This window comes from Hyperoodon ampullatus (genome assembly GCF_949752795.1).
Source record: "Hyperoodon ampullatus genome assembly, chromosome: 1".
NCBI classification, from domain to species: Eukaryota; Metazoa; Chordata; class Mammalia; order Artiodactyla; family Ziphiidae; genus Hyperoodon; species Hyperoodon ampullatus.
This window is the reverse complement of record NC_136914.1, coordinates 20,550,294-20,572,662: the sequence shown is the minus strand read 5'-3', so window position 1 is coordinate 20,572,662 and position 22,369 is coordinate 20,550,294. Positions and strand designations below refer to the sequence as shown.

At 46.8% G+C, this 22,369-nt stretch overlaps 1 protein-coding gene across 2 annotated transcripts in view; it reads right to left on the bottom strand.

The window, feature by feature from the left end:
- Nucleotides 1-3,710: 3,710 nt before the first annotated feature.
- Nucleotides 3,711-22,369, bottom strand: part of UNC5C (unc-5 netrin receptor C) — a gene marked incomplete at both ends in the record, with an annotated part of 405,524 nt that continues 386,865 nt past the window's right edge. For both annotated transcript variants that reach the window (XM_079712610.1, XM_079712611.1), the window contains 4 exons: nucleotides 3,711-3,876; nucleotides 4,640-4,818; nucleotides 10,395-10,559; nucleotides 12,523-12,672. In XM_079712610.1, coding sequence (XP_079568736.1) covers nucleotides 3,711-3,876; nucleotides 4,640-4,818; nucleotides 10,395-10,559; nucleotides 12,523-12,672 — 660 coding nt within the window. The remainder of the gene's footprint in view (nucleotides 3,877-4,639; nucleotides 4,819-10,394; nucleotides 10,560-12,522; nucleotides 12,673-22,369) is intronic.

Below are 22,369 nucleotides of genomic sequence, written 5' to 3'. Positions count from 1 at the left end.
GGACATCTCACCCCAAATATTGCCCTGCCTTGGAAGAGCTTACATTGCTCGACAATATAGGGGATTTTTCTGGGTAGCTGAGTATCCACACTGGTGTTCATGCTGTTTATGAAAAGGCTACTGGCTGTGAGCATCTCAGTGTTACATGTTTGGCATCACGTTGTGCCCAGTTATCAATTCTGAATCTAACTTCTGTTCCTTCCAGATCACTTAAAGGAAAATTTGAATGGGTCTGGTGAGAGGAAAATGAAAACAGGAGGAAACCTCTGCCTTTAGATCCCCAAATTCAGGAGGCTAATTTCTCCTCCTTGGTTATCAACCCCAGTTTCCACTTCATTAGATGCACTATTTTCATTTGCATATATAAAACTTATTTCTAAGTGGATGCTTCTTACCCCCTCAATAAATACTAGAGAATTAAAAGATTTAAAACATATAAAGCCCAATGAAAAATATAAATATTAAAAATGACAACTCTTCAAAAACTGTTTTGTACAGATTTTTATGTACTTCTATTATTCCTGTAACCAAAACCCAACTTGAGACGTGTCGTGTATGAACTAGTAACAAACGTACTAGGCTCATAAGGACATGTAATTTTTGGTATGGCTAATTTAAGTGAAAAACAATGTGAGGATAAGAAAACTATACTTGAAGTGAATATTTCCCCACGTCTGTTTGTCATAAAGATCCTGCAGACGCTATAGGTATCCATTCCCTTGGTCAAACAACTTTTCCCATTTTCCTATGAGACTCAGGGTAGATTGTGTTATCCGCCACTAGATGGCACCATGCACAAGTGATCAATTTGTTTCCCTTCTGGATGAAGTAAACTGGTCTTTGCTCACAACCTACATAGAAGCCCCTAGGAGTGACAGGCAGGACATGTCACAGGATGGCTGAGAAGGCGGCTCCCTACGTCTGGATCTTCTGAGTTTGGGAGCAGTCTAACAGCGATTACTTCACTCCCCCCAAAGAAGGAAATCAGAATCCGCAGGGAAAATCATTTGATATAAATGTAGATGCTGTGCTGTACATATGGAAGTTGCCATTCACCTGACAGGGCACATAATAGGGTCTAATGACAGACGAATACCTCACTTATAGGGAATCAACCACTCTTCCCGTTTCTGGTGCTGAGGTGTAGAACCGAAAACCACGAAGCACCCGAAGTGAACCCCAAGGGCCCCCCCACTGGGGACCTCAAAAATACAGTTCCTGCTGTGTTCTATAGTTCTGTGTTGATGACTTTTTTTTAGTCAGTTTTGGAATTGATTTATCTGAATACTACATATTTGCTCCTTTCTATTTTTCCTTAGGTATCAGATTTCTAATTCTTGACTTCCATAGATGACAGTCCCCCAAACCAGTAATGGTGAGTAACCTTGAGAAGTTATTTTAAGATGCAGCAGTGGACAACAGCTCTCTTTCCTCCTCCTCCTTTTTAAAAATTATCAAATTTTTTTTATGTAGAATATAATTTTACTATCTTTTGGTCAAAGATGCATTGGTATAAGCATTATCCACTGAACTTGTTAGTGCAATCTTTCCCTTTCACAATAAGTGTAACATATTCTTATATATGGTACAGGGGGTGGTCTGAGAGAGATTATGGACTATGTATCTAAAACAGAAGATAAGAAATAAAAGGCAGGAAAGAAGAGGCTCCCTACAACAGTGTCTCGATGATGAGCATGGAGGAACCTGGGAATATCAAAAAGTTACCGAAATAGTCAGGAGAGGAAATATATGTGGAAAGAAGAGGAAAAGGGTATAAAATTATTTCTAATTCAAATCCAGTCAGCAACCTGGATACCTCCAGCCCAAAAGTTAACCACAGCCATGTTTTGAAAGTTCTGATTCATACGCACGGGTGCTGGTTGCTCAATCTTGGTTTGGCTCCTGGGCTGTTGACTCTTTATTCCCCACCTGCTGAATGAATTGAGTCCCTGTGTTAAAACAAAGAGCCTGTGATGGTCCTAAGGAAATATCATAGTTTACACAAAGTAGTCTGTTGACTGACTATTTTTCAGTTAAAAATTTTTTTAATTAAAAAAATTTTGACCAAGACAATAATAGAACATAATTTGCAACTAGTCAGGAAGGCAACTGGTCCCAAGAGAGGAAAGAAAGTGATAATAAAGGGATGCCATCTCTGGGTGAACAGCATGATGCAATGACACAAAGACAAGACTTGAAAGCATAACAAATATGTTACAGGTTAGAATAATTATCTTCCAAGTCGGAACTATTTGAAAGGCATAATGTAGCCTGGGCGAAAGGCTAGTTGAATCTTTTAAGTGATCCAGGTCAGCGTCCATTGTGGTCTTCATACTGATGAAGGAGACTGGGGGCATCACAGTGGAAGTCGAGCATTTTAGAACCTTGAGCTGATCTAATCCCATCCCTTCAGTTTACAGGTGAGGAAGCTGAGGTCCAGTGAGGGTAAATGACTCTCCCAAGGTAGCACAGCTAGACAGTGACAAACCCAGAATGAGAACCGGTTTCCAGCTCAGAGGCTGTTCCTTCAACCACATTGCCTCCAAGGTAGGCAGAGGACCCACGAGAGGCGTGTGGGGCTGTGTGACCACAATGCTGAGTAAGCCTGAATCAGGACACTTGAAGAACACTTCTCATGACGAGACTCAGAGGACAAAGCCCCTGCCGGAGCAAGCTCAGGGACCAGACTGACAAAGGCAGTAAGCATTTACCTCCTTTCCAGGCTGAATGATGGAAGGAAGATAAAAGGTCAAGGAAGCAATGCCTGTTTAATTAAACTGGTGACCACGCCCACCTTGTTATGAGAAGGTGCCCGGGTCAGGTCAGTACCTAAATACTAACAGTACTGCTAACAAAAACAAGTTAAAAGAAAATCCTTTTACTAGAATACTTGTAAATACTCATCAATAATATGATAATAATAATACCTTTTTTTAAAAAAACCACTTCAAGTTGCATATTACAAACACACATGTTGTGGAAAAAAATGGTTGTTTGTGTGGTTGAACATGAATCCCTGTCTTCCCTGCCACGCTCTAGCTTTATTCCCCAAGGGCATGAGGTGGGTGCCCTCAAGGAATAAGGAAGTCTTAGCTCTCTCTCCTTTATACTTAGATTCTCCACTTCCCTGATACAAACAGTAACACTGGTTCTACAAGTTCTAGAAACAGAACACTGATGGGAGGATTATCTCTGAGACACTTGATGCACATGATTTGTAGGAAAAGTCTGTGATTTCTCTGTAAATTACTAATCTGAGAGAGACACAGCAAACCGTCCACAGCTTCAACTTCAAATGATTTAAACAAAAATAGAACAAGCCATGGACAGTGTCTGCATCCCTGTCCAATTTGATGTAAACAACGTTTGTAGAAACTGGGTTTGTTAAGAAAGTTTATCCATATATCTGGATAGCAATAAAAAGCGTTTCCTAGGAAACTGTAAGATCCTGTACCACACAGCATACAGCCCAACTAAGAGGAAAATTAGGTTGATTTCTAAATTCAAGATACACATTTGTACAATTGTTCTTAACTCCTGTGACGATGTCCAAGTGGAGTGGGCGTGTGTATTGGCAGTTGTGTCTGTTTTCCCTCTCTCTCCCGCTGCAGTCTTGCCTGTGGAGCTCACTGGTCTAGACTGGGTTTCCTCCTCAGCTCTGAGCCCCTGGACGTCCACAGACTCCCTGTGACTCTCAGCCCCAGCCTGGGTCAATACTGCCCTTCTGCTGCTAACGACACTACTGTTTCATGTCTTCCCATTTCCTCCAAGACAGCTGCCAGCACGCTCAGGTTTCCATCTGGGAAGTTCTGCGCTTCCCAGAGATCCAGGATGACGCCAGTTGGACTTGATTTGGTGGCAAAGTAATTCAAGTACCTGTAATTGGTAATGGGAAAATGTGCTGAATGGTGTGATTTACGGATCTATTTTCCTTTCAGTTTTTACTAAAACCTTTTCGTTACTGCATTTCTGTCAGTATAACTGGACCCACTTGGGATACCGTGGCTTGCAGGGAGCCGTTCTGAACGACTAGCCCATACTTAATTAGGTCAGCCCCAGACAGGAGATGCGATGCCTTAACTTTAACCTCAACTCTGAGTAAGATAATTTAAGAGACAAGATGTCTGCGGGTCATATCCTAAACAGGAAACCAAGAGACTTATGTTTTCTTTCCAGCCCAGGCTCTGATCGTCTTTGACAGGTTATGCCATGCTTTTTGTTTGGTAGTGATGGCAACCTTCTACAAAGAAGAGGCTCCTGAGGTCTCTTCATAACTTCCTAGCAGCGCTGTGTTTAGCATGGTCATTACCCATCCAGCATCAGGTCCTGCTGAACAGGAGGTGAGGAACAATTAGTGAATGGATATATCATTTAAGGGGATTTAGCCTGTCAGCTTTGCGAAGTGGATCACAAAACCTGATATTTACAAGTGTCAGATAAGCCCAGGATGTCTCTCAACAAGGTGTTTGCAAGACCATGGTGCAAGATACAAGGTAGGAGGCTTAATATATGTTGTCATAATGAAAAGTGAGTAAATGTACAGATGGGGAAAAACAATGAATGTTGCCCTAAGTCAGCTGTATCAGTCCTGGAGCCTGATGTCTAACAGGAACTAGTTCTGAAGCCTGGCCATACCCACCTGTCCAGGTTTAGCTTATGGGCCAGCATCCTCCAGTCATGACCCCTCGTCTGTGGGGCATCCAGGCTGCTACAGAGCTTCTGCCGGATAGGGGGTGGGATGCTGAAAGCACTGGGTCCCGTCATGGTGGTGATGGTGCCCGCTGGATCCAGCAGAGGCAGCTCGATGCCAGTAGGTTCCTGTAGTTCAGGCACGGGAACAACACAGCATTATTTCTGAAGACAAAAGCAATCCTTATTGAGCCAATTAACATAATGCCCTGCTTTGAACGGTAAGAAGAGAATGAATGTTATTATATTCTCAGTGAGAATGGCTTCTTTCTGGCTGAGAGTTGTGATTCTCTGTAACCTGGCTGAGAGGAAGAGGTACATTTTGAGCTGATTTTTGCAGAGCCTTGGATTTATGGATCTTCTGTAAGGACTGGGCTAGCTGGAAAGCTCGGGTGTAATTCAGTTACAGCTTTTCTAATGGGATTCTCCAGGATGAGCAAGGGAATATCAATACTCCTAAAGGTTTAGATTTCATGGGTGGGGAGAAATGTTCAAAAGGGCAGCTCTTTGAGACTGAACTGATCTGGAGAGCTGAGATTCTAGAGACTGTCTGACCCTGAGGGGAAGCCCTGGGCAAACGCTTGAGTAAATTCTCCCTCTAACCTCTGTAGAAGATGGCTCGGGTCCTGCTTTTGTTGAATGAAATGGAACACAGCTCTCCTCTAAATGACATCAAATTAAGACTATTTAAAAGAAAATGGCAAACACAGTACCTGGCTTTAGGGAAAGCTGCTAACAGAATCCTCCAATTGCTGTACACCCTTATTTGTTTTTAAATCTAATTTTAGTAGAGAAAACCACAGATTGGCTCTTGAGATCGTTTCAGCTCATAAAACAGCACAATTGCAAAACCTGAAATTCATCTGCAGGAGAAACTCTAATCATTTTCTGATCACTTCTGCTGGTTGGAAAAGCAAAAGCAAATGTTGCCTGGGGACTATTAAAGCAATAAAAGAAAATCCACTTAATCTACTTTAAATGTCATCTCTTTTTCAGAGCAGGTAACTCCGTGGTGAACATAATTAGCTGCTGGAGGATAAAACAGCCACACGTAGGTCCAGCTATCAGGAAGTCTCGGGGTCTGTTGGAGGGCTCCGCTCAGATGTCAGTGCCCCCGCCCTCCAGAGCCTCCAGACCCTGCTGTTCCTGCACCTGGGGGCCACTGTCTGTGTTCCACGATCAGCAGCTCAGGCCCACTGCGAGGCTTGTGCAGTCACATGGCACAGGGTCCGTCCGGGGGCTCTGGAGGGCACGTTAGAGCAAAACAAATGTTTTTGCCATAGAACATCAAGTGGTGTTGGCTGTGATCACAAGCCCAAAGCTCAGCAAACGGAGCCTCCGAGGATTCCAGTGGCTCCTTTACGTTAACTCCAGCACACAGCAGGGCTGAAAAGACTGGTATGAAATACGTTGGAGTCCCTGAATCCCAAAGCGCTTTCCCTGCACTGAGCATAGAGCTCTTTTCAAGGGACCACGAGGACAGAGGTCTCCTGACCTCACGGGCATAGGGCTTAAACAAAGGGCACCAGAAGAGAGGACTGAAGGCACATGTTCGTGTTTTTTCAAGAGATTTACGTTGGGAACGTCTGCACCCAAGTGGCCAACACGTCTCTTAGGTATAAAATTGGGAGGGGGGCGGGCAGAGGCATAGAGAAATCACACCTCAATCCACAGCTTAGCGCTACGGCCCACTTGCAAGTCCCGCTTGCTTCTTGTCTGGACCATAACAATGGGGCCTAGAAGGAAACCCATCCTGCCCATCCCTGGCCTGCAGTGGAGGCGGAGTCTGCACGGGGTTGGGGGGTGGTCTGCTTGGTGTAGCGCTGCCTCGTGGCCTCACCAGCTCCCTGCTGCTTCCCTGCGGTCTATCCCTTATGCCAGACTCATCTTCGTAAAGCCCAGCACTGACGTTTCTCCTGCCTTCTCTTAGTAAGTGTTAAATGGCTCTCCCACCACATGAATTCCCAGCTCCTCATCAGGCCATGAGGATCATCTGCAGGACCTGCCTGGTGGGCTGGCCTGAAGCCCCAGGGATGCCTGTAACCTGCAGAGCCAGGCCTGCCATGGAGGAGGGGGTCCCATGCGTTCCCTCCACCTGACAGCCTGGCTCCTGCCTTTCTCAGGCTGCACTGGCATGACTGGACCATGCACTGTTCCTCGCGCCTTCCTTAAGGATGTACCTTTGAGAGTTCTTCCGCCCTTTCCCTTAACCTCTGTCTGGCAAACACCTCAAAATGTGGGCTGAAAAGCATGTTCCCTGAGCAAAGCCGCGCAAAGCCCTCCGCCTGGAGCCCTCCTACAGCTCCTGCCCCCCTCCTACGTCTGCTCTATGCACGCTGGTTGTACTTACGGACGACTTCCTCTGACTTCCCAAAGTTCTTGGAGATGAGTGTATTTTTGCCATCCTCAGAACTTCTGTGACCCTCAGGGCAGTGCCCTGAATGTGGAAGCTACTCCGTTCATATTTGTTGAAAAGAGGAAGGTATGTTTTCTGGTAGGAAGAGGAGGAAGCCAGTTCCTAGCAGAAGCCCACCTCGCAGAGCTGCCTTCCAACTAAATGTGGCTAAAGGGAAGGCTCTCCTCACTGTTCAGTCCTGAAGGTAAAGGCAGGCAGGACTCTCAGGAAGGTCCGCTCACACATACACGCTGTCCCCCTTTTCTTGGTGAATAAAGAACTGTCAGCACTTTACGTGGGCCTTCAAGGCCTGAGTCTCCAACCTCGGCTCTTGTGCCTGTTTATTTCCTTGTGCATGAAACAAGCCCAAAAGGGCATGATTTCTTGTCTCTCCTATCAGATGGCTGACAGCAGCCTTGGCGGTGAAAGAAAAATACATGTATACATTTACATTCAAATTTCATCTAGTAATGTCTGTTGCTGTTAGTTCTTCTTTTACTTCCAGGTATACTCTCACAGAGCACTTATTATAATAATTGTTTACGATATTGGTACCATCTGTCTTTGATGTTATGATTCCCTTGGTTAAACATATGATTTTTCACCATTAACCAAACAGCTGCTATGGCACACATTTTCAACACTCCACAGGAGAAAGGACTTTCCTTTCCTGTATTCTGACTCTTCCTGAAGTCACTTAGAAAAACTAGATTTTCCCAAGGGTCCTTTTTGAACAGGTTATAGAAAACAGAGGAGGTGAATAGACAGGGTGGCTATAGCAGAGTGAGGCTTTGTACACTTTTAATATTGTTCTTTGCGTGCACGGAAGTGCTGTGCATCAATAGTTAACAGGGTTATAACGTCTTTGTCTACACTGTAGTTAAAACTAAAAGTCCTAATGAGACTGAAGGTTCTCTGTCTTCTCTACTTTTTTTCCCTCTTGCTGGTGACGGGCAGCTTCTCCTTTATTACCTCCCCTGTCCCTCTAAGGAAAAACCTTTTATCATCATTTATCCTCGTACTTTTAACTCTTCTAGGCATTTTCATTCTTAAACTTCATCTCTGCGAGACTAAAGGCTTTATCTCTAGGTGAGGAATCTCTGGCCGAGGCACCTAGAGAGGAACAATTGTCCAGCTCTTGACATCACCTCGGTCTATGTCAAGCACAGCCTAGTCTCCCTGGGGGGCAGCAGGCCCTGCGCCTGAACTGCAGAGGCCAAGGGCCGAGGAGCTTTAGAAAGGAGCACTGGTGATGCCTTGAGCAGTGGGTGGCAGGGGGCGGGGGGGAAGCGGCGCATTCCTGGCAAGTCAGCTCATTTTCAGGAGATGGGACGTTGGAACTGCAACCCTGGGCCACCTGCCAGCCTGCTGTGTGACCCCAGGGAGGAGCCCTGTCCAGAAGACAGACACCACCAATGGAGCCTTTTCTCTGGTTGGTTATGGCTTGTCAGCCATGGGGAACCCCTCCTGGAGCTTTTGATGCGGGTCCAGGTCCCGGGGCTCTCCAGAGCCAATTGTTCCCCAGCACACAGCCTGGCTCCCGACATCAGTACCAGCCCAACTCTGCCCGCTCTGCGGGCCACATGCACCGCATTCAAATGCTAACAGCAACGGTGGGACTCGGTGACCCAGAAGGGAAAGCAGCAGAGTGGCCCCTAATCCCCAGAGTCGTCTGACTCGGGTCATTTCTGCCTCCCCCTCCTCCCGTTAAGTGTGCTTGTCTGTCACAGGCCTCTGAGGAGACTAAAGGGTCGGCCTCCCTGAGCTGACTGCCACCAGGCTGCAACAGAAATCATCTTTCCCCTGTGCTGGCACACGAAAGAAAGTCCTTAAACCAACCACTCTATGACGCGACACTGTCTCCTCGGTGATGGGTTGGGGGGGCCCCTGCCCAGCGCGCTTTCACTCGCGGCCACAGCTCATCTGCCTTTTCATCACATCGCTCATGCTGAACAGAAAGCAAGCATCAAAGGAGCAGACCTCCTCGCCCCCCCTCCAAAATTCCGCAGCCTTTGTTGTGGCTGGAGCTGGGTGGGTATTGAGCTTTGCAGACCTGCTGGGCCTGGAAAGTGAAAACACCCCCCGGAGCCAGCAGGGGTGGTGCTGCGGGCCCGGGAGATGGGCCCGTGCACAGAAAGGCCCGGCGGTTGCCATGGCGCCCTGACACCAAGATCATGCCTTATGAATGTCACCGAGGCCTGTGACTAAAGTTGTTTATGAGTCAAAAGTCTCATGAAACGGAGGGAGGAAATGATGACCGCAGCTCGCCAGGCTGTGGGAAAGGAGGAGGTGGCAGCATCAAGGCTGACGTGCTCCCCCCTCGGTTTGCTAAGGAAGACGCTCTTTAAATACGACATGGGGAGTGAGACTCGCCGAACGGTGACGTTTCGTTCGTCACTGTGCATGAGACAGCGAGGAAGGAGGAGTCTTTTAAATCATATACCGTCCGGCTGTAGTTCTAAAATACGACAGTTCTGTGCTGTGGCTCAAAAAGCAGCACCACGCTCAGCTCCACAGGCCCCGGACGCTGCTGCCCGCTTGCTTTCACCCTGTCCTTTGCCTTTGGTCCCTCCAGCCTGAAGCGTTTCCATGGTTCTAACTCCCAGCCCTGGGGTAACCAGTAAGGTCATGAGCACCCCCTCTTTCCACCCAGAGAATGTGAAATAGCAGTGATGACTCTGTATGTCTCTATCTCAGAAATGACACAGTCCCACCTGAAGGAAGTGAGGGTCACAGCGAGGACGGGCGCCGGTGCGGGGGGGAAATGCGTAGATTTTACTTCTAGTTCTGGACTGTCTCTCCTACCTCGGGGAGAAGGGCTTCTCTTCTATTTGGAGGATGATGTGTAAGAGAGCGACGAGACCAAGAGGCTTCTCCGTTCGACATGGAGATGAAAGGGAAGGAGGGGGCAGGGAGTGCACGATCAGGCAAAGGCAGGTGAGTTCCGAGGACAGAACCAGAACAGGAGCAGCGGCGGCGGATGCAAGGAACAGGGGACAGCAGGGATGCTTTGGGAAAGTTCCTCTATGTGTGCGGTATTTAAATTGAACCTTATACTTGAAGTTCAAAAGTTAGGGCAAGATCCTTAAGTTCATGTCACAAAACAGAAAAGTCCTGTTTTTTGAAAAGGATCCTCTATTACACTTTCATATAATTTTAGCTCCCTGTGTTCATTAAATACACTATTCTGTGAACCAGCAGGCCCTCCAGAGAGCTTTTCAGGACTTCCCACACAGAGATCCTTTATGCCCCGCTGGCCCTCCCGGAGGTCGGTCCCTCCTCTGCTCTGAGACCGGTGAGCGCCTCTTACCTCGGACACGGTGCAGTTTAGCTGGAAGATCTGTCCTTCTCCCTCCACCTGCCGCACACAGAGTTTGCAGACCAGCTCCGCTGTGTTCAGGCTGAATCGTTCCAGAGTGAATGTGCAGTGGAGGTTTCTCTGAGACCCACTCCAGATGTGGTAGAAAGGAATCTCCTGAAGCATAGAAAAGGGTGAACCACAAATGAGGGACTAACGCTCAAGGAAGCTATCAGACAGCACGCTGCCGAGTACTCATCTCAGTACTGCACATGTTAATGACCTTATTTAATCCTCAAGATGGGTCCATGCACAAGCACATCCCAACCTCCTTTTCAGGTGAAAAAAAACTGAGGCCCAGAGATGTTAGAGAACTCACCCAAAGTCCCACAGCTAGAAAGTGGCAGAGTTGAGGTCTGAACCCAGGGAATCAGCCCCAGAATCCTTATACCTTACCAGCCTGCCACTTCTCAGTCACTTACAAAAAAACCCCCAAAAAACATCGTAAGTGATTTTTTTTTAAGGTTTAGACAGTTTTCCAAATAAAACCTACACACTCCAGTCATTGCCCATTAAAAGGAATTCCTGCCATGGTACCCTGGAGAAAAGCAAAGTCTAAAGGATGATGCACTGACCCAGTTCCCTTTCATGCCTACGCCCTCCCTCTGCACAGGATGGGGAAAGCCAAAACTCACTACAAGTTGGAAACCGGAGGCTTGATTAGCTGCCACAGAAAAGTTCTTGGCCTAAAAAGCACCAAGCCTCTAACAGACACAATTGTCTATGAGTCTAGATCACCTCACAGAGCCCAAGAATCTTTTTTTCAATAAAGGAAAAAGAAGGATTGATACAAAATGGTAGACCATGTTGGTTAAGAAGAGAGGCTCTGGAGCCAAATCCAGTACAAATAGGATGCCTTCCCCTTGCTTACTTGGTGATTTGGGGCAAGTTACTTAACCTTTCCTCAGTTTCTTCACCTGTGAAAGACTGTACCTAAGCAAGAGAGTACCTGAATGGAGGGGGTTAAATGAGATTAATCAAAGTACAGAGTCTGGCAGATGGTGAGAACTCAGCCAGGCTTAGCTTAAACTAACATCAGGTTGTCATTATTATAAAAACAACTTTCCATTATGGTTGCACAAAAAGAATTGTTCATAAAAGGGGAAGATCTGTGGACTTTTATGGCAGTTGAAAAATCAGAGAAAGAAGAAAGCAAAGGAGGAGATTTAATGAGAAAGTTAAAGCCGATCTTTCAATCAAGTGCTGAGCAGGCACCCCCATCAAAGCTCGAGACTGTAAGCAAACTAGTAAGTTTGTTTCCCACAATTTCTGTGTAAGTACCAGACATCTGAGAGTAAGAATGCAGCTGAAACTCTTCCCTTCATCCCTTCTAGTATGTTCACTGACTTATTACATCAGGAAATCACAACCAGTGCAGCTACAGTGCAGGGTGTGGGATTGGATTTGCATGTGTGTAGACAAGGATTCACTGCTGATCCTAAGGGTGTCGGGCGACTCCTAGGATGGGCCTGAGGCTCGGGATCCCATCACACAGTCTCCTGAGAGCTTGGGCTGGCTGATGGAGGAGGAGGTGAACACCTCTGGAGGGTCTTGTTTTTCCCACACACAGCTACATACAGTGGGACTTGGGACCAGTATTTTTATGCTGTTATTTAATAAAATCCTGACCAGGTTTTATTTTTACTTGCTATCCCAGCTTCCAAACTGAGGTTCCTTCTAAGTCTTCAATGTAAAGGCACTCTCCTAGCCAGGCTGAAGCCTAATTTGTGTCATGTGGGATAACAATGTTCCCTTTCTCCTATGAATGCATTTGAGGCTGGTTTTTACCAATTCAATGTTAACATTACTCTGAGAATGCACAGACATGATGGACCTGGAAATCTTATTTACTAAAAATAAAACATTGATAGTAAAGTTATCTGAAAGAGAATTCAGAAAAAAGCATTTATTCTAGTATGTCTAGAGTATGTTTCAAAAAATCCTAAATATCCCCCAACTACTTTGGACAAACGAGTACTAAGATAGGATTTCTTTCAAGGAAGGGAGTATCTTCTGTGTAAATCATTCTAGTCCTCTTGGAGATTGTCTCCAAGCCTTTAGTTCAGCTTGGGAACCTTACCTGATATTTGGCCAGCAGTTTGCTCTTCCAGAGGGAATGGGCGACATCATGAATGGACAGGCGCAGGTTGTGGGTGCTGCCTTTAAAATGAAGAGCCTTAGGTTCTTCTAGGAGCTGTCCTCCCATCTGTCTTTCGAGCTGCAAGACTTCCTGCGACGACATGTCCCAAACCAAAAGCAAATATGAATGACTGGCATCACTTCCACTGTATGCTCCCTCACTCTGCGCCCAGCCCCAAAACCTAACTGTGCGGCACGTGACCTCCATCCTGCAGCCCCGAGACCCTCCAACTGAGGCCCCGGCCAGTCTGCACGTGACTGGGCCCTACTGGCCATGGACTGTGTCAGCAAGCCACACGACACTGTTGTGCGGTACATTCAGTACAGTCTACACTTCCTGACGAACAAGTGGGGTATTTAATCAAATACAGGGCAACGACCATCAGAACCCAAAATGGGGAGAATCCCCCAAAAAAGAAAAAATCGGTAGAAACGTAGAGAAACAGATACCTAAGTCGATTTTCAATGAACTTTTAGGGAAAGGGGCAAACAGCTAGAAAATGAACCAGATCTTAGATTGGAAACACTAGCGAACAAACGAAAATCTGGAATGTGTTTTGGGCACTTTGTCTATTTTTTTTAGTTTCTTTACCTACAGAAATAAAATGTTTGCTTAAAATTATCCGCTGCACGATTCCCAACTATCAACAAATTAAAATATGCTCATTAAATATTCTAACAGAGCAAAGTACACTGATACAGATTAGGAGGATTTTTCAGCACCAACTATTGATCTAAATAGTCAGAATAAATTTTTTTAAAAACCACCTCATTTTTCAAGAACCATGGCTGATTAAATTTGCTATGTAACTTTACTTATGCTATAAAGATATAACATGAAGATAAATTCTATATCTACTTCCACTCCTCAAGCTAGTTAATGGGAGTTAATGAAGCATTTCCAACTACAGCTGCAATTATCCAAACATCAGCAAACCATAAGTTATCAATGAACAAATATCCTGAGTCTCCTCTGCTGTCTGAACCATCCTTGTGCACTTTGTTCCTCTCGTGTTTTAAAAGTTTTAGTGATAAAACTATGCAGACAGCCTGTGACCTTTTTTCCCAAAGGGGTTCAGGAAAATAACGGATTTTATAACAATATAAAAACAAAATACGATTTTCTTCTTTGGTGAGATTTCAGTCGGAAGCATGGGGTTCAATAACACAGGTGATCACTCAGGCCATTCCACAGGCGTGTACAGGGAACCTACTCCTGCACAGATAGATGGTCACAGTGCAGGACTGTAGTCCAGTAAGTGCAGAGCTTACCAGCATCACTGATTAGATGGAAACAACTCATTTCAAACTGCTCCTTTACTGGTTCTTAGCATCCTCCATCTTTGAGTCGGGCCACTATCCTGCACAACGCAAGCTGCCGTAAGGTCCTATAAGGTGTAGGGAATATGAGGGTAATGTGGTCTCAGGCAGGGACTCCTCTAGTTAGTGTGTAATCAGGCAGGGACTCCTCTAGTTAGTGTGTAATGGAAGAGATGAGGCAGTAGCACACTGATAGAGAGATGGGAGTGGTCCAGCTGCGTGAGAGCACTGACGTTGACAATATTCAACCTCACTGGCTGGTGAGCGGCTGTCACCTGTGACAGGAGACTGAGCACTCAGCCACCCCGACACAGACGTTGTGTCACTGTGCCCTGGCTCTGCTGTGCCCGCAGCTCAGCAGGCTCCCAGGGTTCCCATAGGCCTCTAGATGTACCCAGCACAGAGCCCTCCACGTTCCTCATGAAACTCCCTCCCACAACACTTCACACTCCAGTCCTAGAGGAGAATCTGGCCGTGCGGGAATAAAGACGAATGAGAAAAGCGAGGGTTAATTGCAGTTTCTTCTGCTTCAGCAGGAAGGCGTAATGAGCTTATGTTGATCACGTTCTGTGTCTAGTTAGCATAATAGAGAAAGCTGATGTTCCCCGTGAACCTGGCACCTGACAAATTCTAAAGCTAAAATGATGTTTGTTTATAAGCCATTAGAAGAAAAGAAACATAATTAGAAATCTTTGAGATTACAGTCATGCCAATCAATCAGTTCTAGCTTCTCTCCAGTACACCCTAATTACCTCATCAAGACATCTAAAGAGCAATCGATAGTAATTATCTGATTACTATAGATCTTCATTATGTCCAAATTATCTCCCTGGGATGTCTAAAAGAAGACGCATTGTATTCCGGGAGGTAACTATACCCAACAATGAATAATCCACACCCCATTCCTACAATCAACACGGATTGCCAGAGGAGATGGAGGACATGATCAGTTTTCTTGGCAGGGATGACCACTGAAAAAACCCTAAACTGCCTATTGGCCATGACCTTGAGGTCAAGATAATACAGTACCACATTTTGAGTGCAAAGTCTGCACTCAAAGGCAGCCCAAGAATAAGGCTCAGTCCTTGGCTTCTTCGGCATTGACCTCCAAAAGTCATGGTAAAGAGTTCTCCCGGTGAGGAAGGAAACTGGGTTGGCTCAAGCCCGTTTTTTAGAGAAGGTACCAAGTAAAGTGCCATTTTAAAGAACATGGTGCCGGAGAACACACACTCTCCATATTCTTAATTTCTCCATCTCTCCACTAACCAGGAGTGACACAAAGCTGCTGCACACAGCTGGGAGGAACCTGACTTCTCTGTCCTGTTCAGTTGGACAGGAACCCTGGTGAGAGATGAACTGTCCACCAGGACGCATCCATGCTTGAGCAAGGTCTCTAAACATATCTGACTGCACACGCCATCAATCAAAAAAAAAGTCAAGCCTGCATTTTGTTTCTGTTTCTTTATAAGTTATATACCTACATTAACACATCAATATGTTAATGTTATAAAATATACCTAAGGTTAAAAGTATGCGCTAAGATGAATAGACACAGAAGTCCTTAATAGTGTCTATTTTTACCCCCCAAATCTCATTGGCCTGGGGGTTGTGAAATCCATTTTGGAGACTGCTGGTTGGGGCAGCTGTCCCTCCACTAGGACTTTGGGAGAAATCAGCCAGGAGTAAATGATTCAGTAAGAAGAATCCTTACCACATTTAAACTTAACATTTTTTTTTCTGAAAAGCAGCAACTGGTATCATCGCACCCAGGATGTTCAACTTCAAGGGAACACAACAAAATAAAGGAGAAGACAGTAACCAAAGCACAAATTAAAAACACTGAAGTGTGAATTAAAGATACTACGATCAAAAAATAAAACAACTCCTTGGAAACTAAAATCACCTAGAGCCACACGAGAGGGAGATGACCTGCCACATACAGCAAATCCCATATATAAATTTTACGTCAGAAAACAGAAGAGGCAAGCCCACTTGATAGGCTACTCAGGGTTTTGTTCTATACTGTTATGGTTTAAGTATCATAATTTCAGATATTTTATAGCTGATCCCACTTAAAATTAATGTAACATTTAAAAAAGCTTGATTCTCTGAATTCCTTCTGCATGAAATCATTTTGGTTATTACACATGATACAGAAAACATAAAAATAACAGAAGTGTGGGCTTCCCTGGTGGCGCAGTGGTTGACAGTCCACCTGCCGATGCAGGGGACACGGGTTCGTGCCCCGGTCTGGGAAGATCCCACATGCCGCGGAGCGGCTGGGCCCATGAGCCATGGCCGCTGAGCCTGTGCATCCGGAGCCTGTGCTCCGCAGCGGGAGAGGCCACAGCAGTGAGAGGCCTGCGTACCGCAAAAAAACAAACAAACAAACAGATGGTGAATCAACAAAATATAGCTTTAGAGTTACATGCTTTCCTCCCCTTAATCTTCCTGGGAGCATTCATTCAACACACCCGCCAGGAACCACATCGGGTTCTGGGACGCACAGACAAGTCAGCCTCTGTCCCAGCCTCAAACCACACTCACAAACCTCAGCTGTGGGGAGACCAACATATAAACACGTAACCCCAACACAGTGTGCTCAGCTCTGAGACAGCTGCTTTTGGGTCCCAGAGGTTGGGATATTTCACACGCCTTACGAGAGGACAGGAACAAAATATATTTAAGGTCAAAAGAGTTAGGAAGACTTAAGAAAAATACCGTGACCTTGGAAAGAAATGCCATAACAGGAATTAGGACCATCTAGGCTCTCTGTTCTCAGAAATATAAATGTCGCCTTCCTCTGCAAAGGCTGTCCTCCCTGCTGGAAGCACCCCTGCCTCGGTGCCTTGTTCGGGCTCTGCTTCTAGAGAAGGGGTCCCCTTCTGCCTGCCTTGGTCAGTTCTATCTCCACCCCTCCAGCGTAACTTTGGAAGACTCTTGCAGGGGTCAGTTATCAACAGAAATGTCTCCAGCCCATCCTTCCATGGGAACACACACGTGAACCCCATGCCGCAGGGCGCAGGCCTGTGCATCAGAGCCAGAGCCCGCCGGGATCTGGGCAACCCCGTGGGACGGCCGCTTCCCAGTGTGGTGGCTGCTCGGAGGACGCAGGCTTCCCGGTGGCCCTGAGCACGGGCTGTATGGATTCAAGGAGCCTGTGAGGGACTGTTCGAAAGGCAGGGACGAGGGACTCCACAGGACAAACAAGGAGCATTCACAATAACCAATTAAGCCAAGACATTATCCATGCCAAGCCATTAGCCCTGGTCACTTAAGAGCCACAATAAATGCAAGCTGTTTTAAACGACCGCGCGTACAAAGGGCGCACCTCCGGCCTGTACCCAGCCCTGCCCCCCGGGCACCGCGAAGACAGGATCTGCCCTCATTACGGCGCGCGGGAAGAGCCCTGCGACTCCTTCCCTCCGGCCCCCTAAGCCCACGGCTCTTCACTCCGCGTTACTGCCGGGCCAGCCCCCGCCTGCCTCCGCTGCCACCCCCGTGTTCCTCCACCTCCTCCGGGCCCTTCCCAGCCCGGCCAGGTGTCAGCCTCACAGCTAGCGCACATGAGTGGCCAGGGTGGCGGGGCTGCCTACACTGAGATGCCTGAAGCTCATGTTCAGAACGTGACGAGTCTCCGCCTGGGTGCAAAGCACTGGCTGTGTCCCAGGGCCTGCGTGAGGCGCCGGGCCCCGGCTTTGCCTCTGCACTCCGTGCAAACCCTCGTCCTCCGTCGCCCTCGCCCTGCGCTCGGACCCCCCGGCCCTGCTCGAGGACGCGCCTCCCCTCTCGCACCGTTGCTCCCAGCTGTGCCTTCTTCCTTGAAGGCACTTTTTTTTTTTTTTTTTGCGGTACGCGGGCCTCTCACTGCTGTGGCTTCTCCCGTTGCGGAGCACAGGCTCCGGACGCGCAGGCTCAGCGGCCATGGCTCACGGGCCCAGCCGCTCCGCGGCATGTGGGATCTTCCCAGACCGGGGCACGAACCCGTGTCCCCTGCATCGGCAGGCGGACTCTCAACCACTGCGCCACCAGGGAAGCCCGAAGGCACTTTTTTTAACATCTGGTTTCTCAGGAATACAACCCAATTTGTGGGTTCAACAGCTTTTAGCTTCTCCCTCTCTCTCTGTTTCTCTCGTTTTCCCTCCAACGACTCCTACCGGCTACAGAAAGGAAGACACAAATAATGAAACTTAAATCCCGTATGACACATTCAAATCGCTTCTGGAAGAGAAGGGTGGTGGAGGTGAAGCCAGGGCTTTGCTCCGTTTTCTCTCACTCCTTTCTCGGTGCTGTCTGGACCTGTCCTCGCATTCTTTCCTCTGGACAGAAGCTCAGAGCCCTGGATCGGCTGCATTCACCGCTGCCAGGGAGCCTGGGGGCAGCGCCTGGAGCCTGGGCAGGTGGACGCAGCTCTCGTGGGGACGCCGCTAAGATTTCCCACAGGGCAAGATCACCAAGGGTAGCGAATGGAGCAGCATTGCCCGCCAGGGGTGTTCGCTTTGGTTTGGCCGTGTGGCTCCAGGGGGCGGAGCCCTCACTCCATGCTTGCGCAGGGCAGGCCCTGGACCAAGCACAGAAGGCCAAGTCGTGCGCTTGGAGACTCACGCCCACCTCCACCAAGCCTCTGCCATATGGACTCAGGGCTCTCCAGGCACAAAGAACACACCGGCAGACGCTCAGCATGCCACACAGGTCAGACCTCAAAAGACCAACCCTCAAGGCCTGTGCTGCCTGTTTTAAAAAAAAAAAATCACACCTCCTACCATCAGATTTTATGGAACCTGCTTTGCTCCTGTTCACTCTTTAAACCTGTGTTGGAACCTGCCCTTGACATCTGGGGATGAGGAATGTCTCTCTTTGCCAGAGGCTATCTTATCTCTGCTGTCACTATCACAGCCGTGGGCCGTCCTCTTCCAAAGCAGAGGCCAAAGAGGCAGGGCCACCCTCTCTCCTGCCCCCTGCCAGCTCCCAGCAACACCAAGCTCAGCTCCCTGGGGCTGCACGGCCAGCTGCGGCAACATCTGACCGTCAGCCGGCCTCTTCCACCTGCTTGGGTCATCGTCACAGGCGCCCAGCCTCGCCACGCTTTCTCTTTCCGGGCTCATGCTGGGGTGCTCCGCTCTCCCCCCGAGTTTGTCTACCGTACTCCGTTCCTAATAATAACAAGGGTGGACTTGGGTGACCACATACAAACGTTTCCCATCAAGCCACCTCATGTCTAGGGCTCTGCCTGCTGTTCCCACAGCTGCTGTCACCATGGATGCTTGGTCTGAGCTGCCGCTTCCAGCTGCCCAGTCAGGTCGGTTTGTGACACTTTTAAAGCAAAATGCTGAAGGGTAGCACCCAGGGAAGTGGCCGTGTGGCTTGTCCGTCTCTGGGCTTACTTCTAAGGAAAAGATGGTCTCACACATCTGTGTATTAGGAATAAGACTTTTTAGATTGTTCTAGAAGTTCTGGAGTCACTCTTGTATTCCTTTTCACCCTTGAACATTCATTTTTTAACTTCTATATTAGTTTCCTGTTTCTGCAGTAAGAAATTACCATTAAGTGGGCTTCCCTGGTGGTGCAGTGCTTGAGAATCTGCCTGCCAATGCAGGGGACACAGGTTCGAGCCCTGGTCTGGGAGGATCCCACATGCCACGGAGCAACTAGGCCCGTGAGCCACAACTACTGAGCCTGCGCGTCTGGAGCCTGTGCTCCGCAACAAGAGAGGCCGCGATAGTGAGAGGCCCACGAACCACGATGAAGAGTGGCCCCCGCTTGCCACAACTGGAGAAAGCCCTCACACAGAAACGAAGACCCAACACAGCCATAAATAAATAAATAAATAATTTTTTAAAAAAAGAAATTACCATAAGCTTAAGTGACTTAAATAACACACATTTGTTTCTTGACAGTTCTGTGGGCCAAAAGTCTGACGCAGGTCCCATTGGGCTAAAATCAAGTGGTAGTAAGTCTGCCTTCCTTTCGGGAGGCTCTATGGAAGAATTTGCTTTTTTGTCTTTTCCACCTTCCAGAGTCGCTGACATTCCTTGGCTTATGGTCCCCTTCCTCCCTCTTCAGAGCCAGCAATGGCACATCTCGGATCCTTCTTCCATGGTCATATTTCCCTCTGACCATAGCTGGGAAAGGTTCCCCATTTTTAAGCACAAAGTAATTAGACCCATTCTGACCATCCAGGATAATCTCTCCATCTCAAGGTCTATACTCTCACGTTGGTAAAGTCTCCTTTGCCATGTGAGGTAGCATCTGTGTGCAGGTATCTTTGGGGACTCATTATTTCATCTACCAAAACTTCTATCTCCTCTTCTCTCTTTCCTCCCTCTCTCTCAAAACATGAATTCAGCACTGCAGATCATTTCGAAAATATATGATGGGGCCAGAGCCAAGTCTCATGAGAAGATGATAAAGATGGAGTAAATTTAGAGGCACCAAAAATAACCCTGTCCCTAAATAGCTGACCAACCAGCCTGCTACGGAACCTGACACTCACCCCACAATTAGATCACAATTAGAGTTAAATCTTCACTGAGCCATTATCTGCAAAATGCCATTATAATCTAAATGCCCACCTAGGCACAATTAACATTATGTAGTGACTGTTTTATGCCAGGAAATTTAATAACTTTACTCTCTTTGAATCTTTTAAGGGTCCTGATTCAGGCCAAATGAAGTCCCTAAGAGGTCAAGTTCAATGACCAGGGCCACAGAGCTGATGAGGGGCGGAAGCAATCAAGTCAGCCAGCCTGACTCAGGCTTTCCTTTGACACCACACTTCCTTCCATACACTGAGCAGGGAAAACACACTTGTCACCTTTAACACATTTGTTGTTGTTGCTATCTAATGCATGTGTTACATGTATGAATATATTAATATAATTCCAGAGACCAGGATCCTAAAAATATGAAACATAGGTTATGCTAGTTTTGAGGTGCTTTGAGGGAAGTGAAAGAAAAGATATGGTTAATGGGGCCAATCCAATGGAGGGCCAGCCTTTGTTGGCCCAGAAGAGGCAGGCGTGAGGTGTTCTTGGTTCAGCAGGGTCACAGCTGGCCATGGAGGAGACATCAGAAGGACACGGGTGAGGAAGCACCAGGTTTCAGGATGAAATAGAACTTGTAATGGGCTACCCGTGACTACCTACGACTGTGGCCCAAGAAACTGAGTATCATACAATTCTCAACTAGGATTCCTATTTTCATTTTCAGTGTCTCTTTCATTTTTTTCTTATCTTTTCTCCTAATAACGATTTTTCACAGAGTTACTATGTTACAGCCTAGATTAGGGTATGTGAAAAATGAAGGAATCCAAAGATGACTCTCTCCCATGCCAAGTGACTACATAAAGAAAGCTAGTACACGTCATTTGGTTTGTATCACATATACATTTGTCAGAAATTCAATTAACAACATTGAATGTTAGGATATGTGAGACTGCTCATATTTTATGCAAATCACTCCTCTTTTACGTTCAGAGTTTAGTATAAAACCCTTTATTAGGAAAGGAGAATCTTATAATTGTACCCCTAAGATAGTGGGACAGAAATTACTTATATCAATGCTGATGTATATTTCTCCCTGAAGTGTTTTTAAACTTACCCCAAATATAACCTTGCTCTCTATTAATTTCTGGTCTATTTATATTAGGATTTAAGTCTTTGCAAACAGCAAAAGGAAAAAAACAATACTACTTTAATCACCTGAAGGGGAGGTAACAACGAGAAAAGCTGTGACATACACAACTCAATCTTTTCAATAGACGTGATCTCTTTGAGAATGGAACTGACTCTAAGGTGTTCTCACAATTCACGGCACCTTTATCTCTTTACACGAACTCAACTCACACACTGCTCTCACTGGTCCTTCTAGCACATGCACGGAAAAAAACAAAACAAACAAACAACACCTGAAAGGTATGTAAAAGAATTCCACTGTCTCCTGGCAGCCTTGACTTTTACTCCAGCAGTCACTGCCAGCATTCTAATTCAGCACTAATGCTTCCACGTTGCTAAATACAGCTTTTAAGTTTCAGATGACCATTTTTGCTTCCAGGTTTAACAAAACTCAGGGAAATTGTTACAAAAGCTACCAAACTCAAAGAGGTGGGTGGGAAGATGAAAGAATGCATCAGGGTTGCTGAGACTGACTGATGTGGTATCTTTTTTTTTCCCATCCACATGGACAGTATGATAATAAGTGGGAATTAATATTATCAATATGTTCAGATCCAGACACTGGCCAGTCTTTTTTCTAATAGCTCTCCAGACTGTGTAGTTCTGACCCCCGAGAATGAGTGCTGCACTGAGCTTCCCTTTCTGCCCTCGTCCAACCTTCTGTGAGGGTTTCTGCAATTCAGAAAGAATCCCCAGTCCGCAGCAGTAACTCTAAGCAAACATCAAGTCTGGGAAGGCCCACTTGCAGGCATCACTTGCTAGCTGGAGACAGAGGTGGTGGAGGAGTTAGTTATA